The sequence below is a fragment of the Leucoraja erinacea genome, chromosome 45, assembly GCF_028641065.1.
Source record: "Leucoraja erinacea ecotype New England chromosome 45, Leri_hhj_1, whole genome shotgun sequence".
NCBI classification, from domain to species: Eukaryota; Metazoa; Chordata; class Chondrichthyes; order Rajiformes; family Rajidae; genus Leucoraja; species Leucoraja erinaceus.
In genome coordinates this window covers 688358-706502 of record NC_073421.1, presented here as the reverse complement: position 1 = coordinate 706502, position 18145 = coordinate 688358, and the positions used below count along the sequence as shown (strand labels likewise).

The window sequence follows — 18145 nt, the reverse complement described above, 5'->3', positions numbered from 1 at the left end:
TTCTGCGGAGATGCTGCCTGACCTGCTGGGTCACTCCAGCATTGTGTGTCTAACCTCATGTAAACCAGCATCTGCAGTTCCTTCCAACACACGAGCTGTTTGGTTGGATACATTTTCAATTATTTTCTTTCATGTTTGATGACTTAATATATTTTGGTTGTTTCCACTGGCCTTTTGCATGCTACTGTTTGTTTCCAAGTGAAATTCCACAGCAACGTTAGGGAGATCAAGTGTCATAAGAGAGTTTTACGCTGCTTTTATTTAACATGTCTCTGATACTGACAGATCCTGAAGTGGGGGTGAGACAAATTTGACACTGAAAACGTGGCCGTCATGGGCGTGAAAGACAGCTGGAGAACACGGTGTGCAAAAACCACAAGCAACTCTACAAGATCATCCATCATTCCCCCCCCCCACACCCCCTCCCCTTCGCCCCCTATTCTATGCTGTGTGAAGGGTAGATGGAGTCAATGGAAGGGAGGTTGGTTCGGGTGATGCTCTATTGTCCCAAGGGCTGTTGCCTCACAGAGCCAGGGACTCTGACTCGATCCTGTCCTTGGATGCTTTCTGTGTGGAGTCTACCCACTCACCCTGTGACTATGTGGGTTTCCTCCAGGCCCGTTTTCTCCCACATCCCAAATATGTCAGGGTTCGTAAGGTAATTGGCCTCTGCAAGGGCCAGGAAGCGAGCGGGCAAGATCATCTCTGACCCCTCACACCCTAGCCACAAACTCTTTGAATCATTTCCCTCTGGAAGGCGACTCCGGGCTGTCAAAGCTGCCACAGCCGGACATAAAAACTGTTTTTATCCACGAGTAGTTGCTCTACTCAACAGCCAAAAATCTGTAGCCTCCCTTTGATCTGGTATTTTGTTGGTTCACATGCTTGATCAATGGTGTTTTATTGTTAATGTTTAGTGTTTTCTGAGTCATTCTTAACTGTCACTGTATGTCATGTGGGCGGAGCACCAAGGCAAATTCCTTGTATGTGAACACTTGACCAATAAACTTACTTACTCTGTAAACTGCCCCTGGTAGTAGGTAGGAAATGGATGAGAAAGTAGGATAACAGAACAAGTGTGAACAATGGAGTGGGCACTGTGGGCAGAAAGGTCTGTTTACACGCTATATCTTTCAATCCATCAAAAAATAAATGATTTGATTCATAGATTATCAGTAATGTAGATCCTAGGAGATAAACTGTTCATTCTAGGCCTACGATCCTGTCAGACTAACACTAGAAATAGTAGGAACAAGTAACTGCAGATGCTGGTTTATGAACAAAAGACACTAAGTAACTGGAGTAACTCAGCGGGTCAGGCAGCATCTCTAGGAAACATAGATGGGTAACGTTTAGGATCAGCACTTTAAGTCTTTTTTTTTTAAACACCAGAAATAATCTGGCTGAGTTACTGGCAGCTTCATTCATAGATGTCAAATTATCACAGTAACAATATAGACATATTACTGGGGCAGCTTAGTTAGTCAGGCTGCATGTTGTTCATGAAGGAACTGCAGATGCTGGAAAATCGAAGGTAGACAAAAGTGCTGGAGAAACTGCTGGAATCTGACCTCTCTGTCCTGGGCCTCCTCCATGGTCAGAGTGAGCACCACCGGAAATTGGAGGAGCAGCACCTCATATTCCGCTTGGGCAGTCTGCACCCTAGTGGCATAAACATTGAAGTCTCCAATTTCCGGTAGCCCTTGCTGTCTCTTCTCCTTCTCAGCTCTCCCTCAGCCCTCGGGCTCCTCCTCCTACTTTTTCCTTTCATCTCCCCGCCAACCCCACCTCCCCCCCACCTCAATCGGAGAAAGGGTTTCGGCCCGAAACGTTGCCTATTTCCTTCACTCCATGCAAAGAGTTGAACCATCTCCACTATAGGAAATAGGCGTTTCGGGCCGAAACCCTTCCGGGTTTCGGCCCGAAACGTTGCCTATTTCCTTCGCTCCATAGATGCTGCTGCACCCGCTGAGTTTCTCCAGCACTTTTGTCTAGCCAGGCTACATCTCTGAAGCACATGGATGGGCGACATTTTGGGTCGGGACCCTCCTTCATATTGGATCCTGACCTGAAACGTAACCGATCCATATTCACCAGAGATGCTGAGTTGCCCCAGTAATTTGTGGGGGGTTTTTGTGACCAGAGTTGTCAAGAGCTTTGTAGTACAGAAACACTCCCGAGGAGTGAAACTCTTGAGGTGTATCGATCACTGAATTGCTAACAAACAAAAACAACCAGCAGCACACTAAAAAGATAAAAGGTTTTAAAAAGTAAAGAAAAGCGCGGTTACTTTTGTCTCCTGCTCCGGGAAAGAACCTGAGCCTGTCTTTCTTTTTCTTCTCTTCAGGAGCCAAGGGAAGAGGCTTGGAGCCATGGTTAAGGTTGCCAGAGTCCTTGCTGCCCACACCAATCATGGTGCTGGTGTTCCTCATGGGCGGAGCTGGAGGCTTGTCTTCCACTTCACCATTATCTGACATCTTCAGTCACCAAAACCTATCGCTGCAAACAAAACAAAAACAGAAAGACAGCAAGGTTGTGGGTTCTTGTTTCCTTTCGTAGTCCGTCTGAAAATGTAAATCACCACTAAGATCCGAGTTTCTACAAAAGGAATTTAGCTGTTTTAGTTTTAGAGATACAGCGCTGAAACAGGCCCACCGGGTCGGCGCTGACCAGCGACCCCCGCACATAACCACTACCCTACACACACTAGGGACAATGTTTACATTTTACCAGGCCAATTAACCTACAAACCTGTACGCCTTTGGAGTGTGGGAGGAAACCGAAGATCTCGGAGAAAACCCGCAGCACCCGTAGTCGGGACCAAACCCAGGTCTTTGGCACTGCATTCGTTGTAAGGTAGCAATGACGGGGGTATATATATTTCAAACTCACCCAACATCCCACTTAAACTTTGCTACTGAAAATATAATTACAAGATAGAGTGTTCTTTAGTTTAGAGACACATTGCTGAAACAGGCCCTTCGACCCACGCCGGCCAATCATCACATCACCAATTCTATCCTACATACTAGGAACAACTTACAGAGGCCAATTAACCTACAGACCCATACATACGTCTTTGGAATGTGGGAAGAAACGGGAGCACGGTGAGAAAACGCAAGCAGGCATAGAGAAAAGGTACAAACTCGGTACAGACAGGATGGAACCCGGGTCTCTGGCGCTGTAAGGCAGCCACTCTACTGCTGCACCACACACCACACATAACTGGGAACACTTGGCTACATTTTTATATATCATGTTCTGTCTTGCTATCGAGCTTGTGAGCATTCTAGTTACACTTGTTGTGGGAGGAAGCTCAAATGGCCACAGACCTTGAACTGACTTGGTCCAGTTTCGTGCGAGGGAACGTCTATTTTTACACGTGAGGGTCAGCCTTAAATAGGATTAAATATATGATTAGAGTGGAGATTTACTGGGATGTTATCTGGGACAGAGCTGTCCAGTAATGACGAAAGAATGGAGAAACGGGTGTCTATTTTCCTTGGAATAGAGAAGCTTAAGAGGAAGCACGAGTGAAGTGTATCAAGGTTTTGAGCAATAGACAATAGGTGCAGGAGTAGAGGCCATTCAGCCCTTCGAGCCAGCACCGCCATTCAATGTGATCATGGCTGATCATCCCCAATCAGTACCCCATTCCTGCCTTCTCCCCGTATCCCCTGACTCCGCTATTTTTAAGAGCTCTATCTAGCTCTCTCTTGAAAGCATCCAGAAGATTGGCCTCCACCGCCCTCTGAGGCAGAGAATTCCACAGACTCACCACTCTCTGTGAGAAAAAGTGTTTCCTCGTCTCCGTTCTAAACGGCTTACTCCTTATTCGTAAACTGTGGCCCCTGGTTCTGGACTCCCCCAACACCGGGAACATGTTTCCTGCCTCTAGCGTGTCCAAATCCTATATATGTTTCAACAAGATTCCCTCTCATCCTTCTAAACTCCAGAGTAGAAGGTAAAGTAGTCAAGTCAAGTCAAGTCAAGTTTATTTATCACATACACATACGAGATGTGCAGTGAAATGAAAGTGGCAATGCTCGCGGAACAACAAAACAACCAAACAAGTTATAAACACAATCATAACACACATATTATTTTACATAACAGTACAGTGCAGGGAACATTGTCTCCCCACATCAGAGATATATACAACTAGATGTGGGAGCCATTCATGCTTCGGCTAGTTACTGTTAGCAAATTATATTATTATTTTATCTAGATAATTCAAGTAGTATTACTTTGAACGCTTGGGGGTGGGCTTGTGATACGTAGATGAACATTACATATATCATGCCAGGGGAGGGTGTGGGCAGGTCAGACAAGCAGGTTACCAGATCAGATGGTAAGAACGGAAAGCTACAATTTGTATAAGAATAAAGAGGGCCTGGTAGGTTCACTTTTTTTATTTGTACAACTGCTTCAATAAAGAATAAATTAAACTGGAAATGACGACTGGAGGATCCGTTCCTTTTTATCGTCTGCATATCATCACTCCTTACATGCCCGTGTAGTAATGGCAACGGAAAGTTGTACATTGGAAAAGTTTGGAATTGCCATTACATTAAAGTAAGTACTGGTCTCTATGAGTGAAACTGGAGAGTGTAGATTTAGGGTAAGGAGGGAGGCACGAGATAAGGAAGGGATCCTCTATGTAAAGGGCCTGTCCCACTTACACGATTTTTGCCGCACCCGTCATCGTCTCAGCAGGTCGCCGAACATTTTCAACATGTTGAAAATCCAGCAGAGACCAGAAAAAGGTACGACTCTTTGGGCGACTACAAAGGTGTCCCGGCGCTTGTATGGTCGTGAGGAGTTGCCCAAAGAGTCGTACCTTGTTCTGGTCGCCGAATGGATTTTCAACGTGTTGAAAATTTCCGGAGACTTGCTGCGACTATGACAAGTGCTGGCAAATCGCGTAAGTGGGACAGGCCCATAGGATAGTGGGGGATACCTGCCTAATCCAGGCGACTGTTTGTGTGTTAAGTTACAGAAGCAGAGCTGCAATCAAACGTTACAATCGCTCCACAAATTAAATCCCTACTCCTACAGATCTGTACACTGTGAACGGCTTGATTGTAATTGTGTATTGTCTTTCCGCTGACTGGATAGCATGCAACAAAAAGCTTTTCACTGTACCTCGGTGCACGTGGCAATAAACTGAACTGAACAGAATTGAATGCACTGTATGTAAATCAGCCGGTCAGGCAGCATCTCTGGAGGAAAAGAACAGGTGGCGTTTCGGGTGGGAACCCTTCTCCAGTCTGAAACGTGCCTAATCCTTCTCTCTGGAGATGCTGCCCGTTAATCCGGCATCTTTACCATTGTGGATCAGCTCGGCATGGAGGGCGACTGGCTAGGTGCGTGAACACCACACTAATGACAAACAGGGACAAGACAAATCAAACACAATGGCGCCATAAACGTGGCGACTCTTATGCACTATCTCAGTGTAATTTACTATTCCTACAGTCTTGCATTCAAGTGTGATTACGCCTGTGGATGTTAAGATTTTTACCAAAAAACAAATTCACTGTAGCTCGGTACATGTGACAATAAAACATAGAATTTAGGTGCAGGAGTCCCCCATGATCGTGCCCTTCGAGCCTGCACCGCCTGTTCCCATGCTCATGACTCTGCACTGTCCACTCAGTATCCCTGCACCTGAAGGTAGATCTCTCCATACCCCCTTGAGTCTTTAGCCAGCAAGGGAAGGCAGTCCCTCTTAAGGGAAAACTCTGATGAAAAAACCTCCACTACCCTTGTGGCCAGATCCAGAGATTCACCACTCTCTGTGTAAAAAAAAGTTCTTCTCATCCGGTGTTGGAGCCCCTAAGGCAGTTTATCCTTAAGCTGTGACCCCTTCACTCTGGCAGTTCCCCAACATCGCTGGAACCATCTTCCTGCAACGGCCTGTCCAACCCCTTAAGAATTTCAGCGACGTGGAAGGGACAAGTTAGGTTTATTCGTGCTGCATGGGCAACAGCCCCTCTCAATCCTCCATATTCTAGTGAGTCAAACCAAGGCTGGCATCCACCCTTTCTTCATATGAAACCCACGGTCATCCCAGGAATCAGTCTGGTGAACCTACTCTGTACTCCCTAAAATCATTGAACACAAACGCCCCAAAGATCAGTGTGGACAATTGGGCCACATGGCATGGTAACTTCAAAAGGCAACGCTGCACATTTGGGCCGAGCTATTTCCCCACAAACAGCAACCAAGATTGTTAGTGCTAGGTCACAAAAATGCTGCCTGAAAGGCAGTCCATCTAGGAGAGGCAAAATCTATGGATTTAAAACCTAGGCAACGTTTCGGGCCGAATCCCTTCATGGAAAAGACTGATAGGGGGTGGGATAATCCTGTGTTGGAGCCCCTAAGGAAAAAGGAGGAGTTGTCTCCAACCTCGCTCTGGCAGAGATGCGATGGCGCTGGAAACAGTAATTGGGCCCGGCTGTTCCTTTGGATCGATCAGCGACGTGGAATATGGGGGGACGTGCTGCAATGGGCAACAGTGTTGCTGTCCTCCATATGCCATAGATCGCCCAGGACTGGCAGAGTGGTCCGATACAGGATGGGAGGGGGAGTTGACGGTCAGTCAGCCACCGGGAGAGGGGTTGGTACTGCGGACCGAGCGGAATCAATAACACAAACGCTCCAGTCAAGGCTACAACTTTGCAATTGCATGTAGATCAGCTCAAAAGAGCAGCGCATGCAATTAGATGCCGAGTTGGAGGAGATACAGTGAACCTCTGTTGCAGTGCTGGAACACAAAAATGCTTGGGTCCTTGAATGGCAGCAGAGGGGGGAAGGAAATAGGGACAGGTGGGCCGCATCCCTTCTTGCAAGGGAAAGTGATAGGGGATGTGGGGGGAGCGGGAGAGAAGAAAGGAAGAATTGACAAGGAGCCCGTGGTCTGGGGAGAGATTTGCGGAAGGAGACAGGGGGCAATTGGGAGAATTCAATGGTCATGTCACCAAAAGGATGGAGGACTATTTGTTGTATGTGCCGGTTAGTGCTGTTCCACCAAGGTGAGGACTAGGCTCACTCTGCCCTTGTTGCGAGTGGGGCCCAGGGGAGAGAGATCGGATACGTTACGGGGAGGGGGAGGAGACCCTGGTGCGAGCTCATCTATAGTGAGGGGAGGGGTTAACCCCGGGGGTTCCCTGAGGAGTGGGAGAAACGATTTCAAGCCTCCCTTGGTCTCACCGATGTAGATCATCCTTAGATCAGATGCGGCGTAGAATAGATGAATTGGAGGAGATAGGGGTGGAGTCCTTACTGGAAAGCTGCTGGGGTCCTTGAATGTAGTCAAGTATTGTTAGTGTGTTGGTGGAGGAGTGAATATTCTTCAAGGTCACCAAGGAAAAGTGCGCTGGGGAGGGGGCACCACAGGGGTTTTAAGAGCGGAGACAAAACTTTCGTTCAACACCTCATCTAAAACATCAGACGCAAGAACAGCTTCTGCCCCGCTGTTATCAACCATTGAATGAACCACTCAAATACTAACTGTGTAGCCCCGATCTCCCAACCTGCCACAGTATGGCTCGTGCACTTAAAAAAAAAATGTCCGTACTTTCTCTGAAAGGTCTGAACTCAGTTTACTCTTTCCTTTTTGCATTAGAAACATGGGGAGAGAGATAGAAAATAGGTGCAGGGGTATGGAGGAGGCCCTTCGTGCTGAGCCGCCATCAATATAGTGGGGGAGGATCATCCAACTCAGTATCCTGTAGAATGCCTTCTTTCAGACCCTCTGATCCCCTTAGCTCATCAAGGGCCACATCCAGCGTCCTCGGAGGAATGGGAGTAGCCAATGAACTGTCCTTACAGGACCCTCTGTGGCAGAGAGTTCCAGAGTTTCACCGTGCTGTTGTGTGTGAGGAGCTTTTTCTCAAGGTCACCACAGAAACCTTTCCCACTTACCACAGGATGTTTTGACCCTTTGTCCAAAACTTCCCCAACACCTCATCCAAAACTCAGACGCAAGCATCTAGCCTTCCAACCCCGCTGAATTTTGTAAGTTTCTATAAGATCCCCTCTCAATCTACTAAACTTCTAGCCCCGATATAAACCAACCTGCCACAGTATGGCTCGTGCACTTAAAATTAAAAAAATCTGCACTTTCTCTGAAGCATTCTGAACTCAGTTTATTTTCCTTTTTGCACTACTGGTAATATAGAAATTAGTTTGTTATTGTCACATGCAGCAAGGAAACGTGAAAGCTTTTATGGAGCGTGCTATTGAGTCAGTGAAAAACTGATACATGATTTCAATCTATTCGCCAGCAGTGTACAGATATAGAATGAAGGGAATAAAGTTTAGTGCAAGATAAAGTCCCATTAAAGATAGTCTGAGGGTCTCCAATTCAGTGGACGGTAGATCAGGACCGCTCTCCAGTTGGTGATAGGATGGTTCGGTTGCCTGATAACAGAACCATGTTTAGGCAACTGAACCGTCCTCTCACCAACTGGAGAGCGGTCCTGGTCTACCACCTATCTCATTGGAGATCCTCGGACAATCTTAAATCGGACTTTACTGGACTTGTACTTGTGTGTGGCGTGGTTGAGTTTAGTTTAGTTTAGAGATACAGTGCGCAAACAGGCCCTTCAGCCCACCTGCTCCGCGCCGGCCAGCGATCCCCGGACATTAACACTATCCTACACCCACTAGGGACAATGTTTGCATTTATACCAAGCCAATTAACCTACAAACCTGTACGTCTTTGGAGTGTGGGAGAAAACCGAAGATCTCGGAGAAAACCCACACAAGTCACGGGGAGAACGTGCAAACCCCATAGTCGGGATCGAACCTGGGTCTCTGGTGTTGCATTCGTTGTGAGGCAGCAACTCTACCGCTGCACCACCGAAACCGCCTTTAAATAGGTCACACTCATGGATGGTACAACTTGCCTGAATACATTGCAGGGCAAAGTTTTCAATGGTCAATGGTTTCTTTATTGTCACGTGTACCAGGTACAGTGAAGATTCTCACTGCATGTCGATGCACGGGACGATAATACAAACTAAAGCAAACTGACACGGAACAGGGACAAAATGTGTAAGAAAGAACCGCAAATGCTGGATAAAATCGGGTAGACACAAAATGCTTGAGTAACTCAGCGGGTGAGGCAACATCTATGGAGAGAAGGAATAGGTGACGTTTCAGGTCAAGGAGGGAGAAAGCAAGGGCTATCTGAAGTTAGAGAAGTCAATGTTCATACTGCTGGGGTGTAAACTACCCAAGCGGAATATGAGGTGCTGCTCCTCCAATTTGCGCTGGGCCTCACTCTGACAATGGAGGAGGCCCAGGACAGAGAGGTCAGATTGGGAATGGGAGAGAGAGTTGAAGTGCTGAGCCAGCGGGAGATCAGGTTGGTTAAAACGGACTGAGCGGAGGTGTTGGGCGAAACGATCGCCGAGCCTGCGCTTGGTCTCGCCGATGTAGGGAAGTTGACACCTGGAACAGCGGATACAGTAGATGAGGTGCAGGTGAACCTCTGCCTCACCTGGAAAGACTGTTTGGGTCCTTGGATGGAGTCAAGGGGGGGAGGTAAAGCATCAGAAACTATGCAGTTTATGAGGCTTTTAGTTAGGCACCTGAATATTCAGGAAATGGAGGGGCACAGATCAGATGACGTTAGTTTAGCTTGGCATCATGTTCGGCACAGACATTATGGGTCGAAGGGCCTTTTTTAGACAATAGACAATAGGTGCAGGAGTAGGCCATTCGGCCCTTTGAGCCAGCACCGCCATTCAATGTGATCATGGCTGATCATCCCCAATCAGTACCCCGTTCCTGCCTTCTCCCCATATCCCCTAACTCCACTATCTTTAAGAGCCCTATCTAGCTCTCTCTTGAAAGTATCCAGAGAATCGGCCTCCACCGCCCTCTGAGGCAAAGAATTCCACAGACACCACTGTGCGAAAAAGTGTTTCCTCATCTCCGTTCTAAACGGCTTACTCCTTATTCTTAAACTGTGGCCCCTGGTTCTGGTCTCCCCCAACATCGGGAACATGTTTTCTGCCTCTAGCGTGTCCAAACCCTTCACAATCTTATATGTTTCAATAAGATTCCCTCTCATCCTTCTAACCTCCAGTGTGTACAAGCCCAGCCAAATCACTTTAACGCTGTATCACTCTATCCGCAGTTTCTTGTGTCTCTCTTTCTCAACACATTCTTTTCAGGCAGTCCCTTGGCGCTGAGGAGGACTTGCATTACAATGTGTTTGAGTCATCGAAAAATCTCAGGAGAGCCGCCTCATAATCCACATGACAGTGGAAAAATACTCCCTCCAGCAATTACCAGACAAGCCAAATAACTGTCCTCTCAGTCAACCCAATAAACATGTCACCTAAGTCATGATGTACAGCCATGTAGGTAACCGGCGTAATGTACAGCCATGTAGGTAACCAGCGTGATGTACAGCCATGTAGGTAACCGGCGTGATGTACAGCCATGTAGGTAACCAGCATGTTGTACAGCCATGTAGGTAACCAGCGTGATGTACAGCCATGTAGGTAACCAGCGTGTTGTACAGCCATGTAGGTAACCAGCATGTTGTACAGCCATGTAGGTAACCAGCATGTTGTACAGCCATGTAGGTAACCAGCATGATGTACAGCCATGTAGGTAACCAGCATGTTGTACAGCCATGTAGGTAACCAGCATGATGTACAGCCATGTAGGTAACCAGCATGTTGTACAGCCATGTAGGTAACCAGCGTGATGTACAGCCATGTAGGTAACCAGCATGGTCTCAGTCAACTATAATTGTCAGAACTCTACCTTTGTGGTGGTGATGGATGACCTAATTTGGATTAGTTTAAAAAAAAGTTGCAATGTGCTGCAGTAAAGGGCCTGTCCCACTGTACGAGTTTACCCAAGAGCTCTCCTGAGTTTTAAAATAATATTCAAACTCGTGGTAAGTACGTAGAATGTACGTAGCGGGTACGTCGGAGCTCGGGGACGTTTCTTAGCGGCTCTTAACACTAACGGCAGGTACTCGGGAAACGCGGTCAGCTCGTGAAGTTTTTTCAACATGTTGAAAAACGTCCACGAGAGCCCCGAGTACCTACAAGCGGCCATTACCGTAAATCTCCGAGTTCGAATCAAGGGGAAACTCTTGAATTAGCTCGTACAGTGGGTCAGCCCCTTAACTCAGCAGGTCCGGCAGCATCTCTGGAGAACATGGATAGACTCGTCATGTCCCCAACAAATATCACCATTTTCTACAGGTGCGCCTTCAAAAGCATTTTATTGGGATGCATCACAGCTTGATTTGGGAACAGCTCCATCCAAGACCGCAAAATATTGTAGAGAATTGTGGACGCAGCCCAGACCATCATGCCAACTCAGGCTCCCCTCCACCTCCTCCAACCTCATCTATTGCATCCGCTGCTCTAGATGTCAACTGCTTTACATCGGTGAGACCAAGCGTAGGCTTGCCGATCGCTTCGCCCAACACCTCCGCTCAGTTCGCAATAACCAACCTGATCTCCCAGTGGCTCAGTACTTCAACTTCCCCTCCCATTTCCAATCTGACCTTTCTGTCCTCCATGGCTAGAGTGACGCCCACTGCAAATTGGAGGAACAGCACCTCATATTTTGCTTGGGTAGTTTACACATCAGCGGTATGAACATTGACCTCCAATTTCAGGTAGTCCTTGCTTTCTCCCTCCTTCCCCTCCCCTACCCAGCCCTCCCACAGCCCACTGTCTCCGCCTCTTCCTTTCCTCAGGATTCAGGATCAGTTTCTTCCCAGCTGTTCTCAAACAAGTGAACCATCCTATCACCAACTAGTGAGCGGTCCTGAGCTACCATCTACCTCATTGGAGACCCTCAGACTCTATTTAATCGGTTGTTACTGGACTTTATCTTGACAAACGTTATTCCCTTTGTCATGTATCTGTACACTGTGTGCACATGTATCTGTACACATGTATTGTCCTTCCACTGGCGGGTTAGCACACATAAAAAGCTTTTCACTGTAGCTCGATACACGAGACAATAAACTAAACTAACTACTACCTAGGCGAGGTTTTGGGTTGGGTTGGAAATTGAAAGAGTTAAAATGGTTTGCAACTGGGAGATCCAGCAGGTCTTGGCAAATCAAGTGCATATATTTGGCAAAATGGTTGCCTTGTCTATATGTGGTCTCGCTGATGTAAAGGGGGCACCAAAAGCAGTGGATAAGGTTAGAGGAGTTGCACCTGGAGGGACTGCTGGTGGATAGAGGCAAGGAAGGAAGTATAGGGGAAGTGTTTAAGAAGGAACTGCAGATGCTGGAAAATCGAAAGTAGACAAAAATGCTGGAGAAACTCAGCGGGTGCAGCAGCATCTATGGAGCGAAGGAAATAGACAACGTTTCAGCCCGAGGGAGGGATCGCTTTCTGCGGGTAGTATAAAGATGGGAAGATGTTACAGGTGGTGAGATCTCGCTGAAGGAGGCGGAAATGTCAGGGAATTGATTGCTGGATGCAAAGGTTTGGTGGGGTGAAAGGCGAGGATTACGGGAACTCTATCCTTACACACAAAATGCTGGAGTAACACAGCAGGACGGGCAGCATCTCTGGATGGAAGGAATGGGTGACGTTTCAGGTCTCGACCATTCCTCCCGACACCTGAGGAGGGGGAACAAGAGCAGAGCTACAGGACACAGAGAAGACATGGGTGATGGATTCATCTAGAACAACAAATAGGAAACCATATTTAGAAAAGAAAATGTAATAGAAAGCCTCATTTCGGAGGCAGATAGAAACATAGACAATAGGTGCAGGAGTATGCCAATCGGCCCTTCGAGCCTGCACCACCATTCAATATGATCATGGCTGATCATCCAACTCAGTATCCTGTACCTGCCTTCTCTCCATACCCTCTGATCCCTTTAGCCACAAGGGCCACATCTAACTCCCTTTTAAATATAGCCAATGAACTGGCCTCAAGATTCAGATTCAGCCTCAACTACCTTCTGTGGCAGAGAGTTCCACAGATTCACCACTCTCTGTGTGAAAAATGTTTTTCTCATCTCAGTCCTAAAAGATTTCCCCCTTATCCTTAAACTGTGACCCCTTGTTCTGGACTTCCCCAACATCGGGAACAATCTTCCTGCATCTAGCCTATCCAACCCCTTTAGAATATTGTAAGTATCTATAAGATGCCCCCTCAATCTTCTAAATTCCAGCGAGTACAAGTCGAGTCTATCCAGAGTCCTCGAATGGAAAGCCTCATCTCGGGGGCAGATAAAAACATAGAAAATAGAAACATAGACAATAGGTACAGGAGGAGGCCATTGGGCCCTTCGTGCCAGCACCGCCATTCAATATGATCATGGCTGATAGAGACGGAGAAATGGAGAGCAGGGACTGGCAACTTTGACGTGACATGGTTGGAGGAGGTGTGGTCCAGGTAACTTTGAGAGTCAGTGGATTTGTAAGAGTCTGGTGATAGTCCGTCCTCTGATGGAGACTGAATCTTGGACAAAAAGGTTTGGATCAAGAGAGCAGAGACAAAAGCCAGATTAGCCCACTAATGTATGAAAGGAACAATAAAGTTAGCCCTTGGGCAAGAGGTTGGACAGCTCCTTTAGAATGTGTAATGGTAGCACTGAAGGCTGCAACAATTTCCACGTTGTAATTGAAACCGTGCATGGAACGATTTGAAAGGCTTGGTAGAATTAGTACATACAACACAAAGAACAAAGTCTATGAAATAGTATGAAAGGGCCTCAAAGAATGCAGTGGATAGTGTTTCATAGTTGCAGCATGAATAGGTCTGAGATGCGCTTTTTCTGGAAGTGGAAAGTTAAGACTTTAACACCACATCGGCAAATTCAGCATGCTTCTGCAATGTGACCAGGCTGCTCCAGACATCCGCACTTCAAGGCTGCCAGTCGTCTGGGTTCCTCTCCGTCCTGACACACTAATCAGACGGAGAAACAGATAGAGACACACACACACACAGATAGAGAAGCACACAGACGGGGGGGGGGGGGGGGGGGAGGGAGAGAGAGAGAGAGAGGCAGACACACAGAGGGGGGGGGGGGGAGAGAGAGAGAGAGAGAGAGAGAGAGAGAGAGAGAGAGAGAGAGAGAGAGGGAGAGAGAGAGAGAGAGAGAGAGAGAGACACACACACACACAGACAGAGAGAGAGAGAGAGAGAGAGAGAGAGAGACACACACACACACACAGAGGGGGAGAGAGAGAGAGAGAGAGAGAGAGAGCAGAGAGAGAGAGAGAGAGGGAGAGAGGGGGGGAGAGGGAGAGAGAGAGAGAGAGAGAGAGAGAGAGACACACACACACACACACACACAGACAGGAGAGAGAGAGAGTCTACTCATCACCCATTTACACTAGTTCCACGTGATCCCACTTTCTCTCTAACACAATTCTAAACTTGAAAGGTACAAGATGACACCAGAAATGTGTCGACTCTGTGTACTGCCACTGTGTAATCTATTATTTTTATACCCTTGCATGAGAGTATGATTTTGCCTGTGCATGCTTAGATTTTTACTGAACAGTATGCAAAGATGGGACTACACTGTACCGAGGTACATGTAACAATAAAGTAGAAACATAGAAAATAGGTGCAGGTGCAGGAGTAGGCCATTCGGCCCTTCGAGCCTGCACCGCCATTCAATATGATCATGGCTGATCGTCCAACTCAGTATCCCGTACCTGCCTTCTCTCCATACCCCCGTCTTTGTACCATCGTCTTTGGAAGGTGGGAGAAAACCGGAACACCCAGAAGAAACCCGCAGAAAGAACGTGCAAACTCCACACAGACAAGATCAAATCCGGGTCTTTGGTGGTTTGAGGGAGGCAGCAGTTCTACCAGCTGCGCCACTGTGGCTTTTGAAAGGACTGTCCACTTCATTTCCATTCCAAACATTTGTCCTCTGCAGTACATTTTTGGCCCCGTAGCAGAAGCGTCCACGTGGTGGGGCTGGAGACTGGACGTATCCCAAGCCCATTCTGCCACCACCATCATCTACTGCAACAAGTGGTGGCTCCCACTGATTGTCGCTGGAAGCTTGCGTCCTTACGGACGATGGCAGCGATGTGGACATTTGAAACATGGAAGATGGACACGAAAGAAGAAGTAAGACTGAGGTGAGAAAAAACTTTTTCACCCAGAGAGTTGTGATTTTATGGAATTCCCTGCCACAGAGGGCAGTGGAGGCCAAGTCACTGGATGGATTTAAGAGAGAGTTAGATAGAGCTCTAGGGGCTAGTGGAGTCAAGGGATATGGGGAGAAGGCAGGCATGGGTTATTGATAGGGGACGATCAGCCATGATCACAATGAATGGCCGTGCTGGCTCGAAGGGCCGAATGGCCTCCTCCTGCACCTATTTTCTATGTTTCTATGTTTACATTTTCAATTTGCTTTTAGTTTAGTTTAGTTTGGAGATACAATGCGGATTCAGGCCCTTCGGCCCATCGAGTCCGCACTGACCAGCAATCCCTGCACACTATCCTAAACTAGGGACAATTTTGACATTTATACCAGGCCCCGTGCATCTCCTTTGAAGTTTCCCCTCTCACCTGAAAGCTACGCCTTCTTTGGCATTACACCCTGGGACCATGTTTCTGACTGTCCCATCTCTCTCATAGAAACATAGAAACATAGAAATTAGGTGCAGGAGTAGGCCATTCGGCCCTTTGAGCCTGCACCGCCATTCAATATGATCATGGCTGATCATCCAACTCAGTATCCCGTACCTGCCTTCTCTCCATACCCCCTGATCCCTTTAGCCACAAGGGCCACATCTAACTCCCTCTTAAATATAGCCAATGAACTGGCCTCAACTACCCTCTGTGGCAGAGAGTTCCAGAGATTCACCACTCTCTGTGTGAAAAAAGTTCTTCTCATCTCGGTTTTAAAGGATTTCCCCCTTATCCTTAAGCTGTGACCCTTGTCCTGGACTTCCCCAACATCGGGAACAATCTTCCTGCATCTAGCCTGTCCAACCCCTTAAGAATTTTGTAAGTTTCTATAAGATCCCCTCTCAATCTTCTAAATTCTAGAGAGTATAAACCAAGTCTATCCAGTCTTTCTTCATAAGACAGTCCTGACATCCCAGGAATCAGTCTGGTGAACCGTCTCTGCACTCCCTCTATGGCAAGGTCTCTCATAATTGAATATACTTCCATCAAGTTTCCCCTCAACCTCCGACGCTCCAGGCGCCACTAATCCAGGCAGCATTCAGGCAAACCTGTTCTGCACCCTCTCCAAAGCCTCCACATCCGTGCTGTAATGGGACCACCAGCACTCTTCCTGCCCTCTGACAACCGAAAGACTCCAACATACCTGGCAATTACAGATGAATAATAAACTCTGATTTGCCAGGGATTATTAAATAAATGGGACATTCATCTAATCCACACAAAACTACCATTCTAAAAGTGTCGGGTTTAGTTTAGTTTAGAGATACAGCAAGCGCTGTCTGCGGAGGGCGCTCAGCATCGCCAAGGAAAGCTCTCACCCCAACCATGGACTGTTTACCCTCCTACCATCCGGGAGGCGCTACAGGTCTCTCCGTTGCCGAACCAGCAGGACCAGGAACAGCTTCTTCCCTGCAGCTGTCACTCTACTCAACAACGTACCTCGGTGACTGCCAATCACCCCCCCCCCCCCCCCCCCCCGACACTCCTCCCACAGGAAAAACACTATGACTGTATGCATGTAAATAGATTTATTTATTGAAATCATATTCTATGTCGCTCTTCCAGGGAGATGCTAACTGCATTTCGTTGTTTCTGTACTGTACACTGACAATGACAATTAAAGTTGAATCTGAATCTGAAACAGGCCCTATGGTCCACCAAGTCCAAGCCCCCCCACACACACACACTGTAGGGGCAATGTGGGAGGAGACCAGAGCACCCAGGGGAAACCCACAAGATCACAGAGGGAACATACAAACTCGGTGCCGACGGCAACCATGTTCAGGATCGAGCCCCAGCGTCTGGTGCTGTAAGGCTGCAACTCTGCAGCCAATCAGATAGATTCGCACGGTGGCGGAGAATTAATGTTTCAAGCTCCAATGTTCATCTAAAGATACAAAGCCATAACGAATAATCTTGAACACAGGCAGTGGAACAGCGAGTCCCTCGCTGATCTACATTAACGAGAGAAATACTCCTAGAGTGGACAATTGGCTTGTGAAGTACAGATCCATGCAGATAGGTGATAGCAGGATATGGAAATATTTAGAGAGAAATAGGTTATTAATAATAGTTCTAAAGAACTCCATTACAGCTGATTGTGAATGTTTATGCTGTCACTTTGTAAAATACCAGAAAACCAGCTAATGGTATCATGATCTATGAATAAAAGAATCAATGAAATATGAGACCAATCTATTCATGATTGAAGGCATCTGGTGGAAGTGTTTTGTGGACGATTACTAATCATTGATTGAGCCAAATCCAATGACTGGGCAATTTTTCAAGAAGCTAATCCACGGTGGGCAGCGCGACTCTCGTCAGCAGCGGCCTCTGCAGTCCGTCTGTCTTTTTATTATTTTTGTCTCTTTTCTATGTAGTTTTTATTTTTATTTTTTTGTCGGGGTATGTATGTGGGGGGGGTGGGGGTGGAAACTTTAAAATCTTTCCCCTGCACGGGAGACCCGACCTTTTCTTTGTCGGGTCTCCGTTGTCGTTGGGGCTGCAACGTGGAGCGGCCTCCAGCAGGAACGACCTGGGGCTCCAGTTGCGGAGCTGCGGTCCTACTCACCGTCGCGGAGCTGACCGAGTCCGGAGCGGGTGGAGCTGTGGTGGAGCGCTGCTGCGGCCTGACCCCCGGAGATTCGGAGGCTGCAAATGCGGGTCTGGCGGACGGCGGCACCGGGAGCCCGGGGGTCCCTGGAGGGAGACCGCTTTTCGGGGCTTCCGCAGCGGCGACTTCTCCCGCCCGAGTTGCGGGGTTGAAGAGCACCTGGAGCGGGGCCTTACAGCACCGCCCCGCGCGGCTTGGAATGGCCGCGGGACTCTGCGAGCGCCCGCCGGGGGCTCTAACAACAAGACCTGGTGCGCGACCTCGCACCACCCGGCGTGGCTTTAATGGCCGCGGGACAATCGCCATCGCCAGCCGGGGGCTTTGACTTTGACTCTGACATCGGGGGGGGGGAGTGCAGGG

The 18145-nt window shown here is 47.8% G+C and overlaps 1 protein-coding gene across 4 annotated transcripts in view; it reads right to left on the bottom strand.

Moving 5' to 3' along the window:
* The window catches only part of pak1 (p21 protein (Cdc42/Rac)-activated kinase 1), a 155128-nt gene that overhangs the window by 60040 nt on the left and 76943 nt on the right, over positions 1 to 18145 (bottom strand). For all 4 annotated transcript variants that reach the window (XM_055664811.1, XM_055664810.1, XM_055664809.1 and 1 more), the window contains exon 2: positions 2291 to 2499. In XM_055664811.1, coding sequence (XP_055520786.1) covers positions 2291 to 2477 — 187 coding nt within the window. In that variant the 5' untranslated portion in view covers positions 2478 to 2499. The remainder of the gene's footprint in view (positions 1 to 2290; positions 2500 to 18145) is intronic.